This window comes from Eubalaena glacialis, chromosome 3 (assembly GCF_028564815.1).
Source record: "Eubalaena glacialis isolate mEubGla1 chromosome 3, mEubGla1.1.hap2.+ XY, whole genome shotgun sequence".
NCBI lineage: Eukaryota > Metazoa > Chordata > Mammalia > Artiodactyla > Balaenidae > Eubalaena > Eubalaena glacialis.
The window spans coordinates 147,086,945-147,114,923 of NC_083718.1; the positions used below are offsets into that span (position 1 = coordinate 147,086,945).

Sequence of the window (27,979 nt, forward strand, 5' to 3'; positions counted from 1 at the left end):
TTTTATTGATCTTTTCTATTGTTTTCTTCATCACTATTTCATTTATTCCTGCTCTGACTTTTATAGTTTCTTTCCTTCTACTGACTTTGGATTTTGTTTGTTCTCCTTTCTCTAGTTGCTTTAGTTGTAAGTTTAGGTTGTTTGTTTGAGATTTTTCTTATTTGCTGAGGTAAGATTGTATTGCTCTAAACTTTCCTCTTAGAACTGCTTTTGCTGCATCCCATAGGGGTTGGGTCATCGTGTTTTCATTGTCATTTGTCTCTAGGTGTTTTTAAATTTCCTCTTTGATGTCCTTGGTGATCTCTTGGTTGTTTAGTAATATATTGTTTGGTCTCCACATGTTTGTGTTTTTTACGTGTTTTTTTTCTTTTAGTTGATTTCTAATCTCATAGTGTTGTGGTTGGAAAAGATGCTTGATATGATTTCAATTTTCTTAAATTACCAAGGCTTGATTTGTGGCCCAGTATGTCATTTATCCTGGAGAATGTTCCATGTGCACTTGAGAAGAAAGTGTATTCTTCTGCCTTTGGATAGAATGTTCTACAAATATCAATTAAGTCCATCTGTATCTAATGTGTCATTTAAGGCCTGTGTTTCCTTATTGGCTTTCAGTTTGGATGATCTGTCCATTGGTGTTAAGTGGGGTGTTAAAGTCCCCCACTGTTGTTGTGCTACTGCCGATTTCCCCTTTTATGGCTATTAGCATTTGGCTCATATATTGAGGTGCTCCCATGTTGGGTGCGTATATATTTACAATTGTTTTATCTTCTCCTTGTATTGATCCCTTATCATTATGTAGTGTCCTTCCTTGTCTCTTGTAACAGTCTTTAGTTTAAAGTCTATTTTGTCTGATATGAGTATTGCTACTCTAGGTTTCTTTTAGTTTCCATTTGCATGGAATATCTTATTTTCAATCCCCTCACTTTCAGTCTGTTTGTGTCCCTAGATCTGAAGTGGGTCTCTTGTAGACAGCATATATAGGGGTTTTGTTTTTGTATCCATTCAGCCAGTCTGTGTCTTTTAGTTGGAGCACTTAAAACCGTTTATATTTAAGGTAATTATATTGCCATCTTCTTAACTGTTCTGGATTTGTTTTCGTAGGTCTTTTTTCTTCCCTTCCTCTTTCATTCTCTTCTCTCGTGATTTGATGACTATCTTTGGTATTGTGTTTGGGTTGCTTTTTCTTTTTTGTGTTTGTATCTATTGTAGTTTTTTGGTTTGCTGTTCCCATGAAGTTTTGATATAGCAGTCTATGTATGTAAAAGGTTGTTTTAAGTTGCTGCTCTCTTTCCTGCCTAAAGAAGTTCCTTTAGCATTTCTTGTAAGGCTGGTTTGGTGGTGCTGAATTCTCTTAGCTTTTGCTTGTCTGTAAAGCTTTTGATTTCTCCGTCGAATCTGAATGAGAGCCTTGCTGGGTAGACTATTCTTGGTTGTAGGTTTGCCCTTTCATCACTTTAAATATACTGTGCCATTCCCCTCTGGCCTGCAGAGTTTCTGCTGAAAAAGCAGCTGATAACCTTATGAGGATTCCTTTGTATGTTATTAGTTGCTTTTTCCCTTGTTGCTTTTAATATTTTTTCTTTGTCTTTAATTTTCGTCAATTTGGTTAATATGTGTCTTGCCGAGTTCCTCCTTGGGTTCATCCTATATGGACTCTGCACTTCCTGGACTTGAGTGAGTGTTTCCTTTCTCATATTAGGGAAGTTATCAGTTATAATATCTTCAAATATTTTCTCAGGCCCTTTCTCTTTCTCTTCTCCTTCTGGGACCCCTATAATGTAAATGTTGGTGCATTTAATGTTGTCCCAGATGTCTCTGAGACTGTCCTCATTTCTTTTCTTTCTTTTTTCTTTATTCTGTTCTGTGGCAGTGATTTCCACCACTCTGTCTTCCAGCTCACTTATTTGTTCTTCTGCCTCAGTTATTCTGCTGTTGATTCCTTCTAGTATATTTTTCATTTCAGTTATTTTATTATTCATCTCTGTTTGTTTGTTCTTTAAATCTTCTAGCTCCTTGTTAAACATTTCTTGTATCTTCTCGATCCATGCCTCCATTCTCTTCCTGAGTTTTTGGATCATCTTTACTATCACTACTCTGAATTCTTTTTTAGGTAGATTGCCTATCTCCTCTTCATTTAGTTGTTCTGGTCAGTTTTTATCATGTTCCTTTGTTTGCAACATATTTCTTTTTCATCTCATTTTGTCTAACTTTCTGTGTTTGTGGTCTCCATTCCACAGGCTGCAGGACTGTAGTTCCCCTTGCTTCTGGTGTCTGCCCTGTCGTGGATGAGGTTGGTCTAGGAGCTTGTGCAGGCTTCCTGGTGGGAGGGACTGGTGCCTGCTCTCTGATGGGTGGAGCTGGGTCTTGTCCCTCTGATGGGCAGGGCCGTGTCAAGGAATATGTTTTGAGGTAACTGTGAGCTCGTTATGACTTAGGCAGCCTGTCTGCTGATGGGTGGGGCTGTGTTCCTACCTTTCTGGTTGTTTGGCCTGAGGAGTTCCAGCTTTGGAGACTGTAGGCTATTGGGTGGGGCCAGGTCTTGGTGCCCAGTTGGGGACCTCTGGGAGAGCTCACACTGAATAATATTTTCTGGGGCCTCTGCCACCAGTATCCTTGCCCACACAGTGAACTACAGCCAACCCCTGCCTCCCCAGGAGACCCTCCCAGACCCCTAGTTAGGTCTAACCCCAGTTCCTATGTAAGTATTGCTTTGTGCTGGGTCCCAGCACATGTGAGGTCTTGTGTGCACCCTCCAAGAGTGGAGTCTCTGTTTCTCCCAGCCCTCTGGAGCTCTTGCATTCAGGCCCCACTGGCCTTCAAAGCCAAATGCGCTGGGGGATTCTTCTGATGCCTGACCCTCAGACTGTCTTGGAGGGCTATTTTTATGTGAGAACATCCCTATGTAGTCTGTGTGTGTGTTTAATGTTTTTTGGTGCAAGGGCTGTTTTTAGTATGGATGACTGTCCCCTCTTTCCTCAGTGTATGCTGGCCATTATCCCCTTGATAGGCGGTGTGACTGATGTGGTGAACTGAGCCTGCACCGGATATTCAGCAGGGCCTCCCCTCTGCTCTGTGGTTGTTACTGCCCTATCAGAGGCAGGGTCTGCTCCCTGGTTGCTGGAGTAGAGGCCCCCAGATCTGTTTCTGGGCTGTGTTTCTGATCTGCAGTGTGAGGTAGGTGGGATTGGAGCACTCCCACTGGGAGAGAAGCCACTGAGTTTTCCTTCTCTGGAGCTGTTCACCTGTGAGTGTACTCTGTTGTGTCACTTTTCACCCATTGTGCTGGCTCACAAATTACACTATTGTTGGAACTGCTCTCAGCCCCACCTTAACTGTGGGTATGCCAGCAATTGGCCCTAGTGTCTCTCAGGAGTTGTTTTCACCAGGCCACCAACACGGATCCACCAAAGTCAGGTCCCAAGACTGTAGTAATCATGTACATGGATCCCCTGTGGGAGCTATGGAGGCAGCTCAGATTCTGGCTTGGTCCAATCCCTGCATGTACATGCCTACTAAAGCTAGACCAGTCTCAGCTGTGTGATCACTCATCCATTCAGATGTTCCTCAGGTGCTGGGTTTACAAAGCCAGCAGCAGCAGTGTAAATCCACGGTTCCTGCAGCCGTGAGGTGAGAATTCAGCTCTTCTTTCTTAGCTGCGTGGCCCCTGGAGCTCAGCTGTGGTTTCAGCCCCACCTCTGCATGTGTTCCTCCCACTGATGTCTGCTCCCCAGGCTGCCCCAGAGCACATGCACCTGCCCAGGCAGGCAGGGGTGGAGAAAGACACAGGCGGGGCACGCGAGCCCACTGGGGCCGGCAGAGCTGGAGGAGGCATTGGTAGGAGGGTGAGCAAGCCTGCTCAGGCAGGCGCCCCTCCTAGTGCCCTTGGAGGCAGGGGCTGGCACAAGGGAAATGGGGCTGCAATGGCAGCCCAGCTCCTTGTGCACCACTCAACAATGGCGCCTGGCTTCTATGGTGGCCCAGGCTTCTTCCACAAACATTCCCGGTTGTGGAGCTCCTTACACCTGCTCCTTAGGCTGTCTCTTCGTAGCCAACAGCTGTCCTCTCCCTGGGTCTGCTCTCCAAACCCCATGTTGCAGCACCGAGCCCCACTCCATGCCAGCAGACGTGACTCAGGCTGGGCCATGCAGGGCTGCAGCATGGACCATCCATGTAGGTCTTACTCTGTCCTGCCTGCCACAGACTGGTTACTGTGCTCTCCTCCAAGCTTCTGGAGCTCCCTCTCTGTCCCAGCTGATCTCCCCACCTGTTAGGGGGTTCTCTGAGTGCAGGAACCTCTCCTCTCCTTCAGCTGCCCCTGCAGAGGTGCAGGTTCCATCCCGTTTCCTCTTTTCTCTTTTTTTCTTTCTTTTGTCCTACCTGGTTTGGCAGGGATTTTTCTTGTCCTTTTAGCATCCAAGGTCCTCTGCTAGTGTTAAGCAGGTGCTCTGTGAGAATTGTTCCATTTTTAAATGTATTCTTGATGTACTTGTGGGGAGAGGCAAACTCCACGTCTTCCTATTCCTCCATCTTGACTCCTCATCTCATTAATGTCTTACAGTTTCAGTGTACAAGTCTTTCACCTCCTTGGTTAAATTTATTTCTAGGTATTTTATTCTTTTTGATGCAATTGGAAATGGGGATGGTTTCTTAATTTCCCTTTCTGATTGTTCCTTATTAGTGCATAGAAATGTGACAGAATTTTGTATATTGATTTTGTATCCTGCAACTTTACTGAATTTCTTTATTAGATCTGTTGACAAAAATTTAATTACTATCAAGTTAAGAAGAAAGAAGGGAATTTTTTTTTTTAAAGATTTATTTATTGATTGATTGATTGATTGCTATGTTGGGTCTTCGTTTCTGTGCTAGGGCTTTCTCTAGTTGTGGCAAGCGGGGGCCACTCTTCATCGCGGTGTGTGGGCCTCTCACCATCGTGGCCTCTCTTGTTGCGGAGCACAGGCTCCAGACGCGCAGGCTCAGTAGTTGTGGCTCACGGGCCTAGCCGCTCTGCAGCATGTGGGATCCTCCCAGACCAGGGCGCGAACCCATGTCCCCTGCATTAGCAGGCAGATTCTCAACCACTGTGCCACCAGGGAAGCCCGAAGGGAATTTTATTTGAGCCAAACTGCAGATTGTAACCCAGAAAGCAGATTCTCAGAAAGCTCTGAAAACTGTTCCACCTTTTAGAAGTCAAAGGCTTAGTCATATACATTTTTGAGATAAAGGATCATACATCAAAATGACATACTGATATTTTACAGAAAGGTCACCAAGGATACATAGTCCAGGTAAGCATGTACAAAGTAAGCAGCAAGTCACCATGACCCCCTACAGAGCTGGCTAAGAACACTGTTCTTTTAAGAAGTTACACTGCTTGCATCAGAAGAAAGAAAAAATCATCTTTATGGTTGAGCAGGCACTCCCATCTTTGAGGAGCTTTGGTTAATGTGTAATGCAGATGCACACTGCATATTAGGGAGAGAGAAGGCCCAAACAAACACACAGAGAGAATTTTATGTTTGGTTTCTTTTCTTGTCCTGCCTTAAAATATAAATTTTATTTCATCAGTTTTTGGTGAAGTCTTTAGGGTTTTGTATATATAGTATCATGTCATCTGCAAATAGTGATAGTTTTACTTCTTCCTTGCCAATTTGGATCCCTTTTATTTCTTTTTCTTGCCTAATTGCTCTGGCTAGGACTTTTAGTTCTATGTTGTGTAAAAGTGGTGAGAGTAAGCATCCTTATCTTGTTCCTGATCTTAGAGGAAAAGCTTTTAGCTTTTCATCATTCAGCTTGATGTTAACTGTGGGCTTATCATATATGGCCTTTGTTATGTTGAGGCATGTAACCTCTATACCCACTTTGTTGAGAGTTTTTTTTTTTTTTATCATAAATAGATGATGAATTTTGTCAAATGCTTTTCCTGCATCTATTGAGATAATATGTTTTGTTGTCTTCCTTTTGTTAATGTGGTGTATCACCTTGATGGATTTGCTGATGTTTGACCATCCTTGCACCTCTGGAATAAATCCCACTTTGATCACAGTGTATGATACTTTTAATGGACTGTTAAAATTGGTTTGCTAATATTTTGTTGAGGATTTTTGCATCTATGTTCATCAGTATTGACCTGCAATTTTCTTTTCTTGTGGCATCCTTGTCTGGCTTTGATATCAGGGCTCAGGAAATGTCTTATTCATCTTTGTAACCCTATTGTCTAGCACATAATAGGAAACCAATGAATATTTTGAGGTGTCACAAGTTGAATTTTGAACAAGTAGGAATTTGCTAATTCAAGAAATTGGGTGAAAGGTGGGCATTCCAGGCAGAGAAAATAGCATATTCAAAGGTATAGAGACATGAAAGAGCAAAATAAGTTTAGGAAAATGTAAGTAATTCAGTGAAGTCAGAAGGAAGAAAGCATGTCAGGGAGGGGCCCAATAGATGTCAGAAAATTAACAGAGTTGGGATTCGGGGGGGCCTTAGGTACTAAGCAAGAGTTTAAGTTGTATTGAGAAGCTTTGAAGAAGCCAAATTGAAGGATTTTAAACTGGGATGTACATGATCAGATTCATGTTTTCAGTCAGATTTGTCTAACAGCTGGGTAAATGGTAGATTAGAGGAGCCTAGAGTGGAGGCAGGGAGGCCAGAAAGAAGTTATTTTAAGCAATAAGTAAGGAAGACTCAAAGGCAGTGGCAATGGCATGAAGAAGGGGCAGGCTCATGGGCTTTTAAGAATTAAGATCAGCAGGATGTGATGACTGACTAGCTGTGGGCCCAGAAAAGTGGAGCATGCTTTTAACCAGAATGTCCCCTTGGCCACCTCCCAACCCATCCTCATTCAGCTTGCTTCATACCCTCAACCCTGACCTCCCACCAATGGGTGATGTATGATAGATGACAGTATGTGTAACTTTTATTTCCCATAGCAAGAAAAATAAAATCCAAATGTTAGTGATAGAAGGGGCCTTGGAGATCACCCAGGCAATTCCTTGAGTAGATAAATGATTGAACTCAGAAGAAAGGAATGACTTTCCTACAGTACCTCTGAAAATCAGTGATAGGCACCCAGTCACTCTTTATCTAATCATCTATTTAATTCCCCACATAGAACTTATCTCTAATATTTTCATGTGTATTTGCTTATTTTTTGTCTCTTCCTGACATTAGAATGTGATATATAAAAGCAGAGCCCTTGACTGTTTAAAACAGTGTTTTGCCCATATAGTAAATACTTAATGAGCATTTGCTGAAAGAGGAATGAGCTAGGTATAATCAGGTTTAGTTCCTCCTGAACCAGCGATCTTTACCCAGGACCTTGGCTTGAAGGTTATCAATCCTTAATTCTGTTTCCTGCTGGGATTTTTCCTAATCATTCCTATGGAGACTAAAATCTATCACAATAACATTGTAGTTCACGTGGCTTCATACAGTGAAGAGCTAAAAATTATCATTATTGTATTCCTTCAAAAATATTAACCACTGATTACCTTGCACCTATTAGGATGTTTACTATAAAAAAAACAACAACAAAATAACAAGTATTGCAAAGATGTGGGAAAATTGGAACTCATGTGCCAATTAGGAATGTAAAATTGTGCAGCTACTGTGGAAAACAGTATGGTGATTCCTCAAAAAAGTAAAAATAGCTTTACCATATGATCCAGCAATTACATTTCTGGGCATATAATCAAAAGAATTGAAAGCAGGGTTTCAAAGAGATATTGGGACACCTATATTCATAGCAGCATTATTCACAGTAACGAAAAGGTAGAAGCAACCCAAATGCCCACTGATGAATGAATAGATAAACAAAATGTGTTATATACATGCAATAGAATATTATTTGACCTTATAAAGGAAGAAAATGTTGCAGTATGCTATAGCATGGGTGAACCTTAAGGACAATATGCTAAGTGAAATAAGTCAGTCACAACAAGACAAGTACATATGATTCCATTTATATGAGGTACCTGGAGTAGTCAAGTTCGTAGATACAAAAAGTAGAATGATGGTTGCCAGGGTCTGGAGGGAGGGGGAATGGAAGCTGTTGTTTAATGAATATAGTGCTTCAGTTTTGCAAGATGAAAGAGTCCTGGACATTCACAATAATGTGAGTGTACTTAGCACTACTGTACTGTACACTTAAAAATGGCTATGGTGGTAAATTTAAAGTTAGGTGTATTTTACCACAATTTAAAAAATATTAACCGCTGAGGTATGTACATCTGTCATCTCATGTGACCCTTGCAATAACCCTGAACTGTTAGTAGAATCGTCCCATTTTATAGTGAGGAACATAAGGCTCAGAGAAGCAAAGTGAACTGTCGAAGACACATGACTAGAAAATGGCAAAGCTGAGCCTCATTCTTAGATCTCCTAGTTCCATGCCCAGTGCTGGCTTCTACCACATCAGGGGAAAGGAAGGTCAATGGAATCAACTTGACTGCTGGTTGAAATGGAAGAAATTAACCCTGGGCAATTTGTGAGGAAAGCTATAAATGTGTGTATGGTGTGAGTGTGTGTGTGTGTGTGTGTGTGTGTGAGAGAGAGAGAGAGAGGAGGAAAGAGGGAAGAGCATGCAAGCAAGCTCCCAGACACCTGCTTCATATTTCCTGTTCAACTTTTCTCCCTTCCTAAATCTTCAGAGGGCAGTGTGAGTCAACTAATCTACAGTGTGAGTCAACTGTAAACACAGTGAGAAAACGTCACCCAACAGTCATTCCTTCAGCAGGCAAAATCAGAAGTCAGTAGCATGGAGGTTGTATGTATACATGAAATTAAGACCTTTAAGATGATCAAGAGAAGATGGTGGCTCTTACTTTGGAAATGGCTCTATTAGATGTCCTCCCATGCTCTATCTCCTCCCCCTCCAACCTCCTCTGAAGACAGAAAATGACAAAACACACTTACAAAAGTAAATTAAATCTCATGAGAGAAAGGGGGAAACTGGGAAGAGCAAGGAGCAGGAGTCAAGCCTAATCCTACCTATGTAGTAGACCACCAACTCACTGTATAATCCCAGGCATGTCCCTTCCTCTGCCCAAAGCGTTGCGCTGCTATTACTACCCCCATCTTCATATACTGAATTTGAGCGGAATTTAGAAAGTGGAACACAGTCTCCCAAGGGGAGTCAAAAATACAAGAGCGTCATCTCGTCTCTTATGAGTAGCTTTATTTACTATGTGTCAGGCACTGTGATGGGCACTTTACATATGGCACCCCTCATCCTTCTGCCACTTGCAAGTTATTTCTATGACGAGACTGCACTGATGATACCAAGTTTCCCAAAGTATTTTTCTAGATGATAAAGAGCAGAGTCTGAATTTGAACACAGACCTGTCCAAAGGTTCCAAAGATTGCTCTTTTCTCCACCCTGTGGTGTTAAGTTCAACAGCCAAGTTATGAGGAGCTGTGGAAGCAATGTGGAGTCAGGGAGGAGTTAGCTCTACGTGTCAGCCACAGGGGGAATGTTGATGGAGAAGGTGGGCATTACTGTTGGAAGAAAGCAGTTGACAAGTATACGGGGGATGCACTTGGGGGAAGCAAGAACACATGAGCGAAGTCAGGGTGGTGGAGAGTACAGTTTCTAGGAAAACTGTAAATTATCCTGTTTGGTTTAAGTGTGGTTATGTTGACCTATGGCTGGAGATCATAATTCTGCCCTCTTTAAGATCATAATTCCACAACTTCTGCCAATGTTCTTGAATGCCACGCGAAGGGGTTTATTTGCATAGGCAGCAGAGAGCCACCAAAGTTTATATCAAGGGATTTATCGGTAATTGTTAGTACTATCTCTTTTACAAGCATTCTTTATATGTTGTGAAGAAATTAAACATACCCGAAGTGTTTCAAAGAGCACACAATTGTTTTCACTCTGCCTCACATAGACAATAGCATTACTGGCTGATATTACTCAACAGATAAGTGATGGCATTACATCAGCACCTACAGCTTCTTAGCAGGTACAGTGAAGTCAGCTAATCATGCTGCTTTCTTCCTAGAATAACGAGACATTACTGTTTTCTTTTACGCTCTAGGAAGTGTTAAGAAACTTCAAGGAACTTCGCGCCAGATTTCAAAAGCTGGATGCGCCATCTCTTCCAGGACCTGTTAAATTCCCAGAAGGTGTTTCTCAAAAGGGTGACACTGGAAGCAGACAGTCCACAAAGACTTTGGCCAGTGGGAAACACCCCTCTTCCAACCACAATGAGCCCCTACCCGATTGTGCCAGTGGTGACTCCCAGCCTCTTAAACCCCAGAAAGTGAAGTTGGCTCAGAAGAGTGAGACTCAGAAATGTTCTAATTCCCTGGAACCTCCTGGGAGTTCTTCTGATTCTTCAGTAAATTCACAGAAGGCTTCTCTGCTGTTAGATGTGAATCAGTCAAATGCTGAGATAACCAATAAGAAGAAAGTAATGGTGAACAACAGCTTCAGAAACAAGCTCTGGAACTGGGAGGTTTTATCTCAGAAAAGTGAGATGTCATCAGTCTTTATCCCTGCCAGTTGTGGAAGCAGGTCCTTCCATCTGGAAGAGCAGAAAAGCATGGGGCTTACTCCAGAGGAGCCCAGGAAAAAGCTGGAAAGAAAAGGAGCCCAGACCCTTCCTTCCCAGAGGCACTTGATGGCCCAAAGAAGATTGTGTGCCACCTCTGAAGATCCCACTGTTCGACTTTCTCAACATGGCAGGAGGAGCCGAGCAAACCCCAGTCCTGAGAGGAGCCCGGCAGGGAGCACATGCCACCCTATCTATGATGTCACTGAGTTCACCAGCCAGGTCCCAGGTGAGAAATCGAATCCCCACAGGCCTGGGGGGAAGGGGCACTGTGTTTCTAATTTAGAGCTTGCTGGCTTGGGATTGGTCACATATGTGAGCTGGGCAATGTTTGCTTCAAACTCCAGCAGAGGTATTCTAGGCCCATTTGCTAGGTTATAATTTACCCAGGTTTGGGTAAAGTGATTAATCTCCTGGAATTATATGGAGACACAGTTGGGGCAAACTTGGATTTGAATCTTAGCTCTACTTCTTACAAGATGCATGAAACTGGACGATCTGCTTAACTTCATAAAGCCTGGTCTGCTCTCCTGTCAATCGATCCATCACCAATCTTCCTTGTCTTGGTAAATAGCTCAACCATCCTCTTGGTTGCTCAGGCCAAAAATCTAGGAGTCATGATCTATTCCTGTCTCCCCCTCATTCTTTGCAACTAATCCATCAGCAAGCTCTTGGTTCTATCATCAAAATATGTTCTGAATCCCTCTACTTGCTTCCATGTCTGCCTTCTGCCCATGTCTACACCACCATGGACCATCTCTTGCCTGGACCTGCTTTCACACTCTTGCCCTCTTATATTGTACTCTCCTCCTTGCAGGCACAGTGATCCTCTAAAGCATAAATCCAGTCATGTCACTCCCCAGCTCATTTCAACCACAGCCATATTACAGTGGCCCATACGATTTGCTCCTTGACTACCTCTCTTACCCTCTCCTCTCTCGCCACATTGGCCTTCTTGCTATTCCTTAGAGACACCAAACTATTTCCACCCCAGGACCTTTGCACCTGCAGATCCCTCTTCTGGAACATGTTTCCCCTAGGACTTTGATGTCTCACTCCCTCACTTCATCAGCGTCTCAGCTCAATGTCACCTGCTGTGAGTGGACCTTGTAAATCGCTCTATCTAAAATAGCCACCCCACCGCCAGCATTCTTTATCTTCCTACACTGCTTTGGTTTTCTTCGTATCACTTATCCTTATCTGGTATATTATTATGTATTTGTTTGCTTATCTGAGTAAAATATAAGTTAAATGAGGATAAAAACTGTCTTCTTTACCACTGTATCCCCAGAACCTAGAAAAACAAGGCCAGTTTCAGTGGGTCCTCAAGAAAGTATTTTTTGAATGATTGAATGAATGGATGGATGGATGGATGGATGGATCTCCTGCTTATAATCTTATATGGTTTCTCTTTGCACTCAGAATAGCATCTAAACTACTTACTGACTTCATAGCTCTGCTTCTTCGGGTCCCTGCTTATGTCTCTGACTTACCTCCTGCTCTCTTCCCTGGTTCACTAGCCCATAGATAACACCCTGGATTTCTTGCTGTTCCTTGAACAGACTTTGTTATGACTCAGGACCTTTGCAATTGCTGTTCCCTCTTCCTAGACAACTCTTTTCTTTGATTTTTGTATAATTGCCTTTAGATCTAAGTTCAAATGACACTTTCCCAGATAAGCCTTCTCTAGCCAGAGATGTCCATCTAAAGACCACTACCTCACCACCAACAGTTCACATTCTTTCATATCATCATTATTTCCTTTATAGAACTAATAGATTGCTGTAATTTTCTTTTTTGGGTTTCTTTTAAATTGAAGTATAGTTGATTTACAATGTTGTATTAGTTTCAGGTGTACAGCTGAGTGATTCAGTTATACATATATATGTGTTTCTATTCTTTTCTAGATTCTTTTCCCTTACAGGTTATTACAAACTATTGAGTATAGTTCCCTGTGCTATACAGTAGGTCCTTGTTGGTTATCTATTTTATGTATAGTGGTGTGTATATATGAATCCCAAACGCCTGATTTGTCTCCCGCTTCCCACCACCCGTCTGTGATTTTCTTATCTGTTTATTTGTTTGCATGTTTATCATCAGCCTCCTCCTATTAGAATGAAAATTCCTGAGGGCAGAACTCTATATGTTCTTGCTCTTAACTCTAGCCCCAGCCCCTAGAACAATGCTTGGAATATAGTAAATAGTTATTGATGAAGGGATGGAAATGAAGAGAGGATGAATGGGAGGAAGGAGAGATGGGAGGCAAGAAAGGGCTAGATAACCTACCTGATAGAGCTGTTGGGAGGATTAAGTGAGTTAACCTACGTAAACTGCTTAGCACAGTGCCTGGTAAAAGTTAGGAGCTCAGTTAGTAAGTGATCATTCACTTTCACTGTCTTCTCCCTAAGTTGATAAAGACTAAAATCTCTGACATTGCGGCTTATAATTCAAGACTTAGAAGAATGGAACTCTGGCCCTGACTATGTAACCCCTGCTGGCAGGGCTAGAAGGAAGCCCAGCTCCCCACCTGCAAAAGATAGCAGGGCTTTCAGGAGGTTGCACCGAGGTACTTGTGAAACACTAGCCAGCTTCTCTAGTTTTGCCATGTGGTCAACCACTGTATTATGTAAACCAAAAAATCAAGGCACTTGAATAATATAAGATTTTGTGCTATTTTCAGTGTAAGAGGCAGATACAATTTTTATATATAATGTTGAAATTTCTGTTGGTTGGCTTATCAGTGCAGAAAGACAAAATACGTGAAATTGGGACTGTCCTGGAAAATTCTAGGACACAAAATCCACAGGTGCCCAGGTACCACAAAGCCAGCCTTGAAGCCTGTTCTAGGCATTGAGCCCTGGAAATCAGAGACGAATTGTTACTCCTCTTCGTGCCTCCCATGTTAGTTGCCCATCATCAGTGCTTGAAGAATCCTTTCAGGGAATAGTCATTATCCCTTTCCCCTGATGCAGGCCCTGTGCTTGGTGCTGGGGGGAGGTCACTAGGGCCTAGTCCCTGCCCTCGAGGAGCCTACATTCAGTGGGAAGATAGACCAGCTCTTTTAATATGCCACAACACTGATGCAGAAGTGGTAACAATGTGCTAGGGGATACAGAACAAAGAGTGGTTGATTCTGAGCTTGTTTTCTGGTAGAAATCAAGAAAGGCCTCCTAGAGGAGGTGTCATTGGAGCAGGGCCTTAAAGAATGAGTCAAAGTTCGCCAAGGGAGAAGTGAGGGAACAGCATTCCAGAACCAGGAGGAATGGCATGAACAAAATCTTGGATATATGAGAGCTATTTAAGGCTTTTAAAGTTAAATCTGGAATGCTGTTCCAGATATATATATATATATATCTGGCTCATTTTGCTGTACAAACACAACTTTGTAAATCAACTGTACTTCAATTTAAAAAGTAAATTAAAAAAATAGAAACTACAAAAAAAATCAAATCTGGAAAACTGAGAAGCCAGTGGTTGTGAGCGAAAGATGTTAGGGCTTAAGGTTGGGGAAGGAGGGTGGTAAAGTGTGGTAAGAAAAGAAATGTAGATTGAGGCTGTGTGGTGTTTAAACGCCAGAGTATGGAGTGAGTGGACGGCAGCTGAGGAAACTGGGCTTCATCCTCTGGGCAGCTGGATGGTGGCAAGATCGGGTTTGAACAGGGAACCCTACTCAGTGCTCTGTAATGGCCTATATGGAAAAAGAATTTTAAAAAAAGTGACTATATGTGTATGTATAACTGATTCACTTTGCTGTACACTTGAAACTAACACAACATCGATTGTAAATCAATTATACTTCAATAAAAAATTATTTATTTATTTTCTTTATTTTGGGGGCTGTATCAGGTCTTCATTGCAGCGCAAGGGCTTCTCCCTAGTTGCGGTGTGTGGGCTTCTCTCTAGTCGTGGTGTGCAGGTTTTTTCTCTCTCTAGTTGTGGCGCGCGGGCTCTGTAGTTGGCAGCACACGGGCTCTCTCGTTGGGGCGCGCAAGCTCAGTAGTTGTGACGCATGGGCCTAGCTGCCCCACAGCATGTGGGATCTTAGTTCCCTGACCAGGGATTGAACCTGCGTCCCCCGCGTTGTAAGGCGGACTCTTCACCACTGGACCACCAGGGAAGTCCCTTCAATAAAAATTTAAAAAACAAAAACAAAAAACATAAAAAGATCAGGTTTGCATTTTGATCAGGACACTCTGGCTGCTGGGTGGAGAATAGATGGGAGGGGAGTGAGGCTGAGGCCAGCCATGAAATGGAAATATTAACCTACATTTTGGACTATTTATGCTCAGAGAACCAGCCGGATGTCAGTCATCCACAACTTCCCAATACCAAGCCACTGCCTTCCGTCAAGTCCCTGGGTCCTCCTCCCGCGAAGCCACCGAGGCCCCCGGTCGTGAACCTCCAGGCCTTCCAGAGGCAGGCACCTGCTCTTCCCAAGACCCACAGGGAAGGTAAGGAAATGTGCAGGGCCCCGTGCACAGCCAACCAACAGAAGTCATGGCTCCCGTGGCCGGATCCCCGTCACCTCCTCCTCTGCATCGACTCCCAGGGGACAGTGCCGGACTGCTTTTCTGTGGGGCTGGACATCCATCACTGCTTATTCTCACGTAGAGGCTGTGGCAGCTCGCCTGTGAAATGACACATCTGTGGGAATTGGCCCCTTATCGCTCCTGGGCCAGCCTGCTTCCCCTGAGAACACTGCATTTGATCACTGGGAATCTGTCCAAGAGGAAGAAAACAAAAAGTAGCTGAGGAGGGAGGCAGGGAGTCTTTGTTTTCCTACAAAGCCCATGTTGTCAACACAACCAAGGGCAGTAGGAGAGGGGGAGGGAGTGAAGAGAGGAAAGTCAGTGTGCACTTGACCTGGGATCATGCTGGGAGTCCCTTGGGCCTCTGTGATCTGCCTTCAGGAATGAATTGAAGGGCCCCGCACCCCTGCCCCCATTAGTCCTTTCCGGGACCTGCAGCATCCTTGGCAGCCATCCTTCTGTGCTCTTGTGTGTTTTCCTCTGCTATGCAAAGGGAACCTTCTCACCCCCCTTTTCCCCCCACTGCAGCCTGATCCTGTTGACACTGTAAACACCTTCGCTTACATTTGCTCTAGTGAAACACAAGGTGAACATACACTTTGGGGTGATACGTAGTGCTGTGCTAGCATTTGTCTTACTGTGGCCACGAGTGCCTGTGGATGGTACGCTAAAAGAGCTAATTCTTCGTTCATGTATTCTTAGTTTGTTGACTGTTCATTAGACTGCTTTGGGCAAACAGGGTGAAATTTCTTTAACTCAGTGATTCTCAAACTTCAGCATGCATCAGAGTCAGCTAGAGGACTTGTTAAAACACAGCTTAACCCCAGAGTTCTGATTCAGTTGGTCTTGGTTTGGGGCCTGAGAATTTACCTTTTTAGCAAGTTCACGGCGAGATGCTGATGTTGCTGGCCCAGGGACCACACTTTGAGAACCACTGCTGTAAGTCATCTTAAGTCTTATCCCCAAAGAAAATCCTATGGCGAGAAATCGAGCTCTTCTGAGTATACTTGGATAATATGGCCACCTCCATGTCAAAGAAGGCTCAGTATGACTTTTATAAACATTAAATAATTCAGGCCTCAAACCATCTCTCTGAAAGAGAAGAAGGTTGTCAGAGAACAGAGAACATAGGACTAAGTTTTTGGGAATAAAATGGGCTTTGTAAATCCCAGCTCCCCCCTCACTAGCTATATACGTCTGGGTATGGTACTCACTGAGCCTCATTGTCCTTATCTGTAAAATGGGGATGATAATAACACTCGATGATTGTGAGGAGAAATGAGATGAGGCCTGGGAAGACTTTGAACAGTGCTCGGCACACCAGTAAGTGCTCGATAAAGGCACTGTTATCATTAACTCAAGCACACACTGAGCAGCTATACTCTCTTTGCCGGGCTCTGTGATAGAAACAAGAGATTAAGAGGTAAAACCCACAGGAGTTCCAGGGCTCAAGGGGGGTCAAAGTCTAATACAGGAGATTGCACTCATAAATAAGCATCATAAAGTGTAGGTGAACACTGCATGCAGGTCCGAAGGTTCCCGGATGCCAGGGGCGAGGGGCGGCTTGGGGCACAGGTAAGCTGCCCTTCTACGTTTTGTCTCGGGGTGGGGGGAGGAGGTCGGGGGGTGTGGTCATTGCACAAGCAATTCACTTAAACAGGCTGCCACTGAAACCCCTCTTTTTCACCCTGTCTCTTGATCTTGCAGCAGCTGGGGAGGAAGGCGACCTGCCTCCAGAGAGGTGAGTACCCGTTTTTCAATTGTGCAGGAGCGTAGCCCATCAAGGAGGCTGCTTAGCCTGCCCAAAAGCAGGCAATAAACACACGCCAGGTGTCTGTATTTCTCAGAAGAGTTGCAGGAAGAGCAGATTTATAAGCACCAAACTGCAACTTTTGATTAAATGAGAGATTAAATAAACTGCATTTAAAAACCAGGCTGGCGTTAAGTTGCAAAGATGGTCATTTGAGGTCCTTTTACTTATGATACAGTTGGGTTCAGTAAATTGAAACATCAGCCTCTGTAGTAATAAATCAGATGAGAGGCCACAGAGTGCTGTGGGCAGCCAGTGTGATGTTAGGAATCGGTAATGGGACAAAGGACCTTCTGGTTTTGGTGCACTCATTGTAAGACTTCGGCCATGAAGTGTCAGTCCATTAATCACTTAGCCACATACTATCTGTTGAGCCCTCTGATGTGTCATGCATCAAGCTGGCTACTGTATACAGATGTTCTCACTTCCTCTTCTCAAGAACGCTGCAAAGTTGCTGCCCCTGTCCTCATTTTACAGCTAAAGATAGTTGGCCTCAGAAAATTTGTCACTTGCAGAGGCATGATTCCAACCCAGATGTGCCCAAACTATTTTTTTAACTGAGATATAATTGATATATAACATTGTATAAGTTTGAGGTGCACAGTGTATTGGTTCAAGACACTTATATATTACAATATTATTACTACGGTAGTATTAGCTAACACCTTTATCACCTTGCATAATTATTTTTTTTGTGCTGCAAACAGTTAAAAATCTAGTCTCTCAGCAGCTTTGAGTTTATAATATAGCATTATTTTTTTACTGTAATCCCTATGTTGTGCATTGAATCTCCAGAACTTATTTATCTACAGGTTGCAAGTTTGTACTCTTAAACAACATCTCCGATTTCTCCATTCCCCAGCCCTTGGTAACCACCATTCTATTTTCTGCTTTTACAAGTTCTGTTTTTTTTTTTAAGATTCCACATATAAGTGATATCATGCAGTATTTGTCTTTCTCTGTCTGACTTATCTTACTTAGCATAATGCCCTCAGGGTTCATCCATGTCTTTGCAGATGGCAAAATGGCCTTCTTTTTCAAGGCTTAATAATATTCCATATATAAATGTGTGCATATATATATATATATATCACATTTATAATATATTACATTCATATATCTATAACATTATCACATTTACACATTTATACATATATAATGTGGATTATATATATATATATATATGTATATATTTCATATCTTCTCTACCCATTCATCTGTGGACACTTAGGTGTCCATCCATATCTTGGCTATTGTGACTAATGCTGCAATGAACACGGGAGCGCAGGTATTTCTTTGAGATCCTGTTTTTGCTTCCTTCAGGTGTATACCAAGGTATAGGATTTCTGGATCATATGGCAGTTCAATTTTTAAGTTTTCAAGGAGGCACCATACTGTTTTCCATAGTGGCTGTACTAACAGGTATGCCCAAACTATTTTGACTATACAAACTCCTTCACAAAGATGCTCCTGTTCTCAAGAAGGTCAGTCTTAGAAGGAGAACTAAACATAAAAATAATCATACTACTTATTCATTCATTAAATGTTTATAATAGTAGAATGTGTTACATTTTGTAATAGAGAAAGGTATAAGTTTCAGAGGTTGCAAAAATGCAGAGGGATCATTTTTCCTTGGGAGGGTCAGGCAAGTCTTTATAGAAAACATATGAGTTGTCTGTTGCTACAGTAATACTGCATAATACCAACAGAACATCAACAGTATACAAAATAACTGTGGGTTCGGCTGATCTGGGCTGGGCTCAGCTGGTGTGGCTCACATGTTGAAGACTATCTAGACAGTTTGCTGATACTGAGTCAGAGTGAGAGGGCATTGAAGTTTTACATGGCAGTGGGCAGGGATCCATGAACGGGTGAAGAATAGGGGCATTAATTCAATCAACCTAACAGTGAAGAGGCAACATTTGAAATAAGTATTGAGGATAAACATCTGTTGGAAAACACGGGAAGGTACACTATAGGCAGAGGCAGGAATTGTGGAGTAACAAGTCTTCTTTTGGAAACTAGAACTACTTGAGTTAGAGTATAGAAAGTATAGTAAGGAATGGAAAGAAATGGGAGGGAGACAGGATCTTGTACACCAAGGACTTGATACGACGCTCTTGTTCAACAAGGAACAGACTGAATGATGCTAGAAAATATTCATGTGCTCTAGGAACTCCTGGTTCAGTTGTCTATTTGAAAGAGTTCAGGGATGGCATGAGGTAGGTCAGTGGAGCTGCCTTCTATGTGCATTTATATGAAAGAGAGAAAAAAATTTAGAAGGCTTGGGAGATGATTTGTACTATTTACTCAGTGAACATGGGCCTCAGTATCACAGTTTGAGGGGACAATGTAATTCTGCTGTGCTCTGAGTCAGTCTTAATTCCCTCTTGCCTCAAATACTGTGAGCATCTCAGTATGATTATGAGTGTGATTCAGCCCACTCATAATCTAGTGTTCAGCTAGATATGCATTTTCCCTACAGCTTGGCTCTAAACTAAGCTGACTCCTTCTCTGGCACTTTAATCATCCATTTCAACATGAGGGGCAAACTTGCTGTGATAGACAAGTATTGGGAAACTGTAGTTAGCCTCTAAAGTGACACCTTCTTCCTAAGGGATTTACAAGGACAGTTTCCCTATTCTGTCCTTTCACACTGACTTTAGAACCTAACCTCATCTAAAATGAGACTCACTATACTTTGGTTATGATATGGGCCATACTGCTATAAGAGTGAAAGACAAGAGATGAAGAGGCACCCGAATACTTAGGCATGGCTTCACAGAAGGAAAAAAACCTTGAGATGTATCCTGTATGATAGGTCAGGATTAGGTAGGCTTACTTATTTGTTCCCTTTTGTGTGACTGTAAGATAGGTGAGGGCAGGGTTTTGTCCCCAGAAATAACCACATTCTTGACTGGTAGTTGGTAGATGGATGGATGGATGGATGGACGGATGGATGGACTAAAGGACAGAGCAATGGATGTTCAGTATAGAGCTAGAACATGATTGAAAGCAAGGTGGTAGTAATAAAAAAGAGGATATAAACAGACAAAAGAAGTATGCTGATGTGGAAAAGTAAGAGACGACATTAGATCCTGAAATACATTAAGTGCCATGCTAAGGATTTTGAATTCTATCTTGTCAATGATAAGAAATTAGTTCGAACAAGTAAATGCCATGATGCTAAGCAGCCTTAGATACAACTTCCGTGGAAACTGGTGCTTGTTTGGGAAGAACATCTTCCACGTTCATGGTATTAATTTTCAATAAAGATATTAGATTAGAAATAGAATATGTCGGATCTTATTACTGGAAGGAGACCTGACAATTATCCAATGCAGCCAGGCCATTACAGCATAATGTTAACAAAAATCTGGGCTTTTCATCTAAGCCTTACCATTTAACACCTATGTAGTGCTGGACAAATACCTTAACCTCTGCAAACCTCAGTTTCTACTTATGTAAAATGGGATATTGATAGTTCCTAACTCATGCAATTGTGGTGTTGATTAAATGAAGTAATGATTGTAAAGTGTTTAGCACATTACCTAGCATCTAGAGAGTGCTCAATAAAGTTTGCTTGGCTGTTATACAACCTCCCACCAAAGGCAAGAATTCATGCTCAGAACCTTAGTCTCTTCAAAAATCCTTTGATGGGGAGCTCATTGCCTGGAGAGTCCAGTGTTTTTCTTCGTTGGGCCAGATTTTATCCACTGAACATATATTTATTGAGCATCTACTATATGCCAAACCCTCTTATATACATTGAGAATACAGCAGTGTATAAAATATCTTACATGTACCCACACACACATTTGTTCGTTTGTTTATTCAAAAGTCCTCCAAGTTGGGCTGGAAAAAGAAATGACTTCCTTACTCTAGATTCCCAACCATCCCTCCAAGATCTATTCATTGGTACAATGGATGTTGTCTTTACTCCTTCTTTACATGACAGTTTTTAAAACATCTAAGGACTACTTTCTTCTCTAATCTCAAACTGTCATTGTTTTCAACCATTATTCATAAAACGGGAGTCTTTGTGTTTTCACTGTATTTCTGTGGATATATTTTGTAATCCTCTTGTTAGGAACTCAGTGCATTTAGAATAGCCATTTTTACTTCTGAGCCTCTCTATATTGTGTATTAAATATAAGCAGCATTGTGTAATGGAGCAAGTACAGGTCTGGAGTCAGATTAGCATGGGTTCAACCACTCCTCTATTTTACACAAGTCATTCAACAGCTCAGAGTTTTGATATGCGTGTCTGTAAAGTGAACATAGTAATATTTACTTCATTGATTGTCACAAAGACTAAATGAGATAAATTATATAAAGCATGGAGTACACAGAAGATGATCAGTGAGTCTTCGTTTCTTCAACCCTTGGCCTCTCCATGTCTTCTTATCTCTGGAATATTAATATCGCATTAATGAAATGACTCTTTGGAGTTTATCCTTTGTCATCACTCTTTCGTGCAAACCAAGCTGGTTGGCATGCCTCTTGAATAAGCAGCTCCTATTTGTGTTTGTGAGCAAAGCAGGGTAGTCCCAGGGCAACAATCAGCCCTGGGTCTATGTCAGCACTTAACAGAGTTGGCTAATATTTTATTCATTAGCTATCAATATGGGTTTTCTCCTATTAAGAAGAGTCAGAGGGTAGTCCTGAGTCAGGGAATCTCTGACTTAGACACTAAGGCAGGGAGAGGCTATTTATTTCAGGAGTAGAGAAGATTCAGACAGTACACTGTTTCTCGCGCGAGGGTCTGTGCGTGGATCTCAGGATTCCACCATATTCTCTTCCGGACTTTTAATTTTGATGATCGTCTTTAAAAGATAACATAAGCCTATTTGCAATCTTCTGGATGGCCTCCTTCAACCTAATACTTTGGGACATACTTCTGTGTTTGGTTTTTGCTATTTCTTCCCCATGCAGAGTGGGAAACACAAGCGTCTTCTAGGGCTGAGCAGACTATGTGACTATGCCTAGGACCTGTGTTAGACAACCGGGAAGAACAGAACCTGGGGAATAAATGCCTTTCCTAAAGCATTCAAGTAAAAGAATGATGATAACAGAGAAATGACATGGTGGCCAAATAAGATGAAGCTGTAGTCCTTATTTGAATAGTGGTAAGTGCTATAAAGAAAACAATTTTTTATACAAGTTTTAAAAGTTACACTCCACTTACAGTTATTACAAAATATTGATTATATTCCCTTTTTTGTACAATACATTCTTGTAGCTTATCTTACACCCGAGAGTCTGTACCTCCCACTTCCCCACCCATATATTGCCCCCCCCCCAAATGGTAACCACTAGTTTGTTTTCTATCTCTGTGGGTCTGCTTCTATAAAGAAAAACATTTAAAGCATATTAGGATAATAACAGGGGGTTGGGAGTGAAATAAAGGAGGTGTAGGATGATCAAGAAAAGCCTCCCTGAGGTGGCGACATTTGGGCTGAGACCTGAATGATGAGGACCCAGTTATAGAAGGTCTAGAAGATGTTCCAGGAGAGGGAACAGCTGGGGCGAATTCTCAAGAACCACCCTCTACACATTTCAAGAACCAGAAAGGCGGGGAGCACAGCTAAAGCACAGTGCTCTAGGGGAATGGAGGTGGTGATTCTTAGGAGCCGTGGAATGAGTTTGGATTTTGCTCTAAATGCATTGGGAAGCCAGAGGAAAGTTTTTAAGCCAGGCAGTGACATGAGCTGACATTTATTTTGTGAAGATCTATCTGGATGCTGTATAAATACTAAATTTAGTGGAGAAGCAGGTGGAAATAGGCAGACAGCCTAGGAAGCCATTGTGACAATGAAACAATGACAATAACATTAAAAATAGCAATCAACACTGATATGGTGTCTGTTCTAAGTATATAAACGATTCCATTTGTGACAATCTTTAAGAAGTAGATGAAGCTATTATATATTTTATAGATGAGAAAACTGAGTCACAGAGAGGTTAAATAACTTGACACGGCCAGGGGGGTAGAAATGGAGATAAAGAAATGAATGGATTCAAGTTATGTTTTAAAAGAAAGCCAGCAGTTGCTGGATCAGCTGTGGGGAGTGAGATGGGAGGGAAAGAGAGGAATCTAGAACTTGTAGGTGATTTGCTGTTTCCATCACTGTTGATATTTAACAATGTGCCTGGCACATCAGCAGTGCTCAGCACAAGATGGAACTTTCCTAAAAGCTATTGGGGATTGGTTTCTATTTAACAAAACAAGCATGTCGTCGTGCCGTATGCATGTAACACTAGAACTTCTAAAGGCTAGTTTTTAAATTGTTTGCAACTACAGTGCTGTTTCATGAATGGCTGCATTTTAGGTAGTTAATACTAATATAGATCTGCTCCCAATGACCAACAGCAAAGTAGGCTTCTCATAATGATATCTGGAATGTGAAAGTTGGCCCCAAGATCCCAGTGTGTTAAACTGAATCACTTTGGGGCAAAAATAAAGAGAAGGACTTTTTTTTTTTTTAAGCCTGTGCCTTTATTAATTTTTAGATCCAGAACATTCAGGTGGCTTCAGCTCAAGCCACTTCAATAACTTCTTATTATCCCTTTTTAATTGGACTTTAGAGACATACCAAGGCCGCTGTTCTGTCTGCCTTTCACAAGGGCAAGGGTGGTGGGAACAGTGGATTTATTTAGGCTTTTTCTCTTCTTTCATGTTTTTAAGTTTTCCTCCTTTTAAAAAAAATCACCTAAAGATTCTACTTATTGAGCACTTTTTATAGACAAAGCCTTGTGCCTTATGTTTATGTCCCCACTTTCATTTTAAAACTCCCAACTGCGACCACCCCATGAAGTAAGTGGTTAGTGGACTCTCTAACCACAGAGTCAGGTTAAGTAATCCAGGAAGATGCAACTGAATCAGCAGTGCCGGGGTCTGACCTGGTCAGCCCAACTCCAGAGCACAGCCTCCCAGGCGCCTTACTGTGGATTCTCATGGGACTCTTACCTGTGAAAAAAGAGGGCAAGGTTTAAGAGACTCCTGGCCTCCTTGTTTTTTGTTTGGTAATTGACAAATATTTACAGCATTTCACGTGTGGCATAGCTGTGGATTCACCCCTTACGCTGTCCTCATTGCCTATTGTCCAGTTCTTTCTAATTAAAAATGAGTTTGTGAATAAAATGGAAATAAAATTATATATAAAAGAAAGAGACTTGTGCCCTTAGGATTTCATTTTCTCTTTGCAGAAAGATCTGTGTGAGGGAGGCTGGCTACAGTGGAAAGTGTTTAGAGTCAAGCGGTGCCTTCTCTCTTTGGTAGCATTCAGTTGATAAGGAAAAGGTCACGATTTAGGAAGAAATCAGACAATCACAAGTTGTAGACTTGGAGCCTTTTTTTGTACATAGGTATATTCAGAAAAGTTGAGTGAAAACTAATCTTTGGTTACTGGGCACATCCTGGGCATTGCTCAGCCCTTTATATCTGTTAGACTCATTTGAACCCCATAACCATTTTAAGAGGGCAAAACTAATATTCCTATTTTGTAGAGGAGAAACCACGGGCTCAGAGACATTTCATGACTTGACCTAAAGTATAAGATAATACAGAGCTTATCCAGGTTGTGAACTCAGAACTGTGTGTTTACAAATATTTTCAACCACAGTGTCCTGTGTCAAAATTGTTTCAACATGAGGGATTTTGGGACACTTCTGTTAGACTGTAAACTCAGTGAGGGAATGGATCATCTGTCTTTTTCACCTTTGTTTCCCCAGGAAGTAGACATGCAAGTAATAATTATGTACTAACTAAGTAGGTGATGGACCAGTGGAGTGACAGATAAACAGACTGATGGGGAGAAGGATGGACAGATAGAATGAATTACCCTCTCTGGACTTTGATATAACTAAACATTCCAAGACTCTATCTATATATTTTGCATTGATTGTACCTGCGATATCATATCCTTCTAATTTAAACAAAGCCGAATAATGAGGATGATCTGACCTCTTCATTTGCCCTTGTGTATCATGTAAGGGTTCCTGCCTTATGAAGATGTGGATTCACATGAAATCCTCTCTTTTCTCTTCTCCTTTTTAGTCTAGCATCCAGCAAGTGACACTCTGCCAACAAGCTTGTCCTTATTATTTTAGCCCTCTTCCCCTTCTTCCGTGGACCCATTACACTCTGAATTAACTATTGATATTTATTTAATCAAACTAATCACTGAGAACTTCACCTCCATTTTACATTTAGAATAAAATTTAAAAATCCCAGACTCTTCACAAGGGCCAAGAAGGTCCTGTCATTCTGGCTGCTCTTTGCTCCTCTCCTAACCCCCTCTTTCCCTTGTTCACTGTCTTCAGCCCACTGGCCTTTTGGCTTCTCTGCAGATACAACAAGCATGTTCCTACCAGGCAGAAATACTTGCTTTTTCCTTTGTATAGAGTAGTCTTTTCCCAGATCTTCACCTGATGACTCCTTCTCATCGTGCAGGATTTGTTCGTTTGTTCATTCATTCATTCATTCATTCAATGAATCTTTTTTGCACCCCAAGTATGTGCCAGACATCATTTAGATGCTGGTAATCCAACAGAAAACAAAAAAGTCTCTGCCCTCATGACACATACATTTTAGCTGGGAAGAAAAATAAATAAGCAAATGACGGTATAATGTAAGGTAATGATAAATGCTGAAATGTCAGCCTCCCTGACTATAGCTCATGTTTTCTCTCCCAAGATACTATCTATTCCATATATAAGGCTGCTTTATTCTTCTGTTAGTATTTATTAATGCTTCCAATGATAATGTTTATTCTAGTTATTTATTTTCTGTGTTATTTGAGACCATGAGAGTCTTGAGTTCAAGGACCTTGTCTCTCATTTGCCTTTATATTCTAGAACAGTGCCTGGCACAGAGGAGGAGCTCAATGAAAAAATTAATGATATGACATCATCCACCTGTCCATCTAGTAGGAGTTTTCAGTATTTCTGTGAGCATCAGAGGAGGACCCAGATCACTGGGAGCCTGTAGTGTTAGTCACTGGGGACCCAGCGGTGAGTGATACAGTATAAGACCCCAGAGTAAAAGAGACAGAATTAAACTAATAAAAGTAATGAAATAATTTAAAGATTTATGACAACTATTAAGAATGGTATAAAGCGAAGAATTATGGTAGATAGAAACAGGTGGGGAAGAGGGCTCTCAGGAAAAAGTAGCAGGAGAAGGACTTTCTTGAAGGTGATGTCTGTCGACTGAAAAAAAAATTCACAACCTAAAAGTTGAGAATTGTGTTTTATTTGGCGGACTTGTTGAGGACTGAAGCCGGGGTGACAGCCTCTCAGATAGCTCTGAGAGACTGTCCCCAAGAGGTAAGGGAAGAGCCAGGGTATAGGGGAGCTTTGCAAACATCAGGTAGTTGAACATCAAAAGATTTCTGCTAATTAAAGGAAAAACAAAAATCTCAAGTGAATGAATTTAGCGCTTTTCTGTATGGGAAGGTGAGAGAGCCTGGGTTCATTGAAATCATTCCTTTGATATGCATCTTAACTTACCTAAGGCCAGAATCCTGTTTTCTCCATCTTTAATCCCCTCAGGGTGCACAGTCAGGAAGTGGGGAGGGGGGCGGGGTGCAGTGGCCTGATGGCCGCAACATCCTTTTTTTTACTGATATGGCAGGTGACTTTCTTCGTCCACACATCTAAGGTGAGACCTCGTGGTTGAGAGGTAGCTGACCATACAGGAGCATTCCGGGAAGCAGGAACAGCATTTGCAAAGTCCTTGAGGTAGGAGAGAGGATAGTATCCTTGCAAAACAGAAAGGAGGCCAGTGTGGTTAGAGTGTAATGAGGGAGGGAGAGGGTGGCAGGACAGGGGTTTGGAGAGGTTGCTAGGAATGAGATCGTAAAGGTGAAGCGTTTGATGGTTTTGTTGTTGTTTTTAATTAAGAATTGTAAGCAGGATTGTGACAAGGTCTAAGTTATCTTTTAAAAAAATTTTTTTTAACATCTTTATTGGAGTATAATTGCTTTACAATGGTGTGTTAGTTTCTGTTGTATAACAAAGTGAATCAGCTATACGTATACATATATCCCCATATCCCCTCCCTCTTGCATCTCCCTCCCATCCTCCCTATCTCACCCCTCTAGGTGGTCACAAAGCCCCAAGCTGATCTCCCTGTGCTATGCGGCTGCTTCCCACTAGCTATCTATTTTACATTTGATAGTATATATATGTCCATGCCACTCTCTCACTTCATCCCAGCTTACCCTTCCCCCTCCCCGTGTCCTCAAGTCTATTCTCTACATCTGCGTCTTTATTCCTGTCCTGCCCCTAGGTTCATCAGAACCTTTTATTTTTTTTAGATTCCATATATATGTGTTAGCATACAGTATTTGTTTTTCTCTTTCTGACTTACCTCACTCTGTATGACAGACTCTAGGTCCATCCACCTCACTACAAGTAACTCAATTTCGTTCCTTTTTATGGCTGTGTAATATTTCATTGTATATATGTGCCACGTCTTCTTTATCCATTCATGTGTCGATGTAAGTTATCTTTTTAAAAGATCATCCTGGCTGCTGTGTGGAGAATAGACTGTAGAAGGACCAGAGAAAATAACACTTAGTGCTTTAAAGAATAAGTGGGAGTTTGTGAAAAGGACACTGGAGGTTAGGACATTACAAGCAGGGGAACCACACATACAAAAGCACAGAGGCAGGAAAACTCCTGGTGTGTCCACGAATCACAGGTAATTTGATGTAATTGGAATGTATAGTGGTAGTGTGTATACAGGGCAGTGTAGCATGTAATAACAGTTCAACAAATGCTGGCTGAATAATAGAATGGACTTAGATGGTTCTTAGCTTACGACTCTATTATATTCAGTCTGTTTGGGGTGTAGTTCACCTCCCTGTCTAAATTATAAATTCTTTGCAAGCAGAGGGAGAATCAAATACTTCTTTCTTACCAGCTACATAAATGAAATTTGTTTAAATCGAATGACATAGCAATACTTGAAAACGAGAAGACCCAGGGAGTGTGTTATAAGGGGTTAAGAGCATAGACTTTGGGGTCAGGTCAGATAGCCTTGGGTTTATATTTGGAGCGCCACACTTTCTGTGTGA

The 27,979-nt window shown here is 41.9% G+C and overlaps 1 protein-coding gene across 1 annotated transcript in view; it reads left to right on the top strand.

Moving 5' to 3' along the window:
- The window catches only part of FYB2 (FYN binding protein 2), a 132,254-nt gene that overhangs the window by 36,051 nt on the left and 68,224 nt on the right, over window positions 1-27,979 (top strand). Inside the window, exons 2-4 of the mRNA XM_061186530.1 lie at window positions 10,041-10,785; window positions 14,846-15,007; window positions 16,793-16,826. Of these exons, the coding sequence (XP_061042513.1) occupies window positions 10,041-10,785; window positions 14,846-15,007; window positions 16,793-16,826 (941 nt within the window). The remainder of the gene's footprint in view (window positions 1-10,040; window positions 10,786-14,845; window positions 15,008-16,792; window positions 16,827-27,979) is intronic.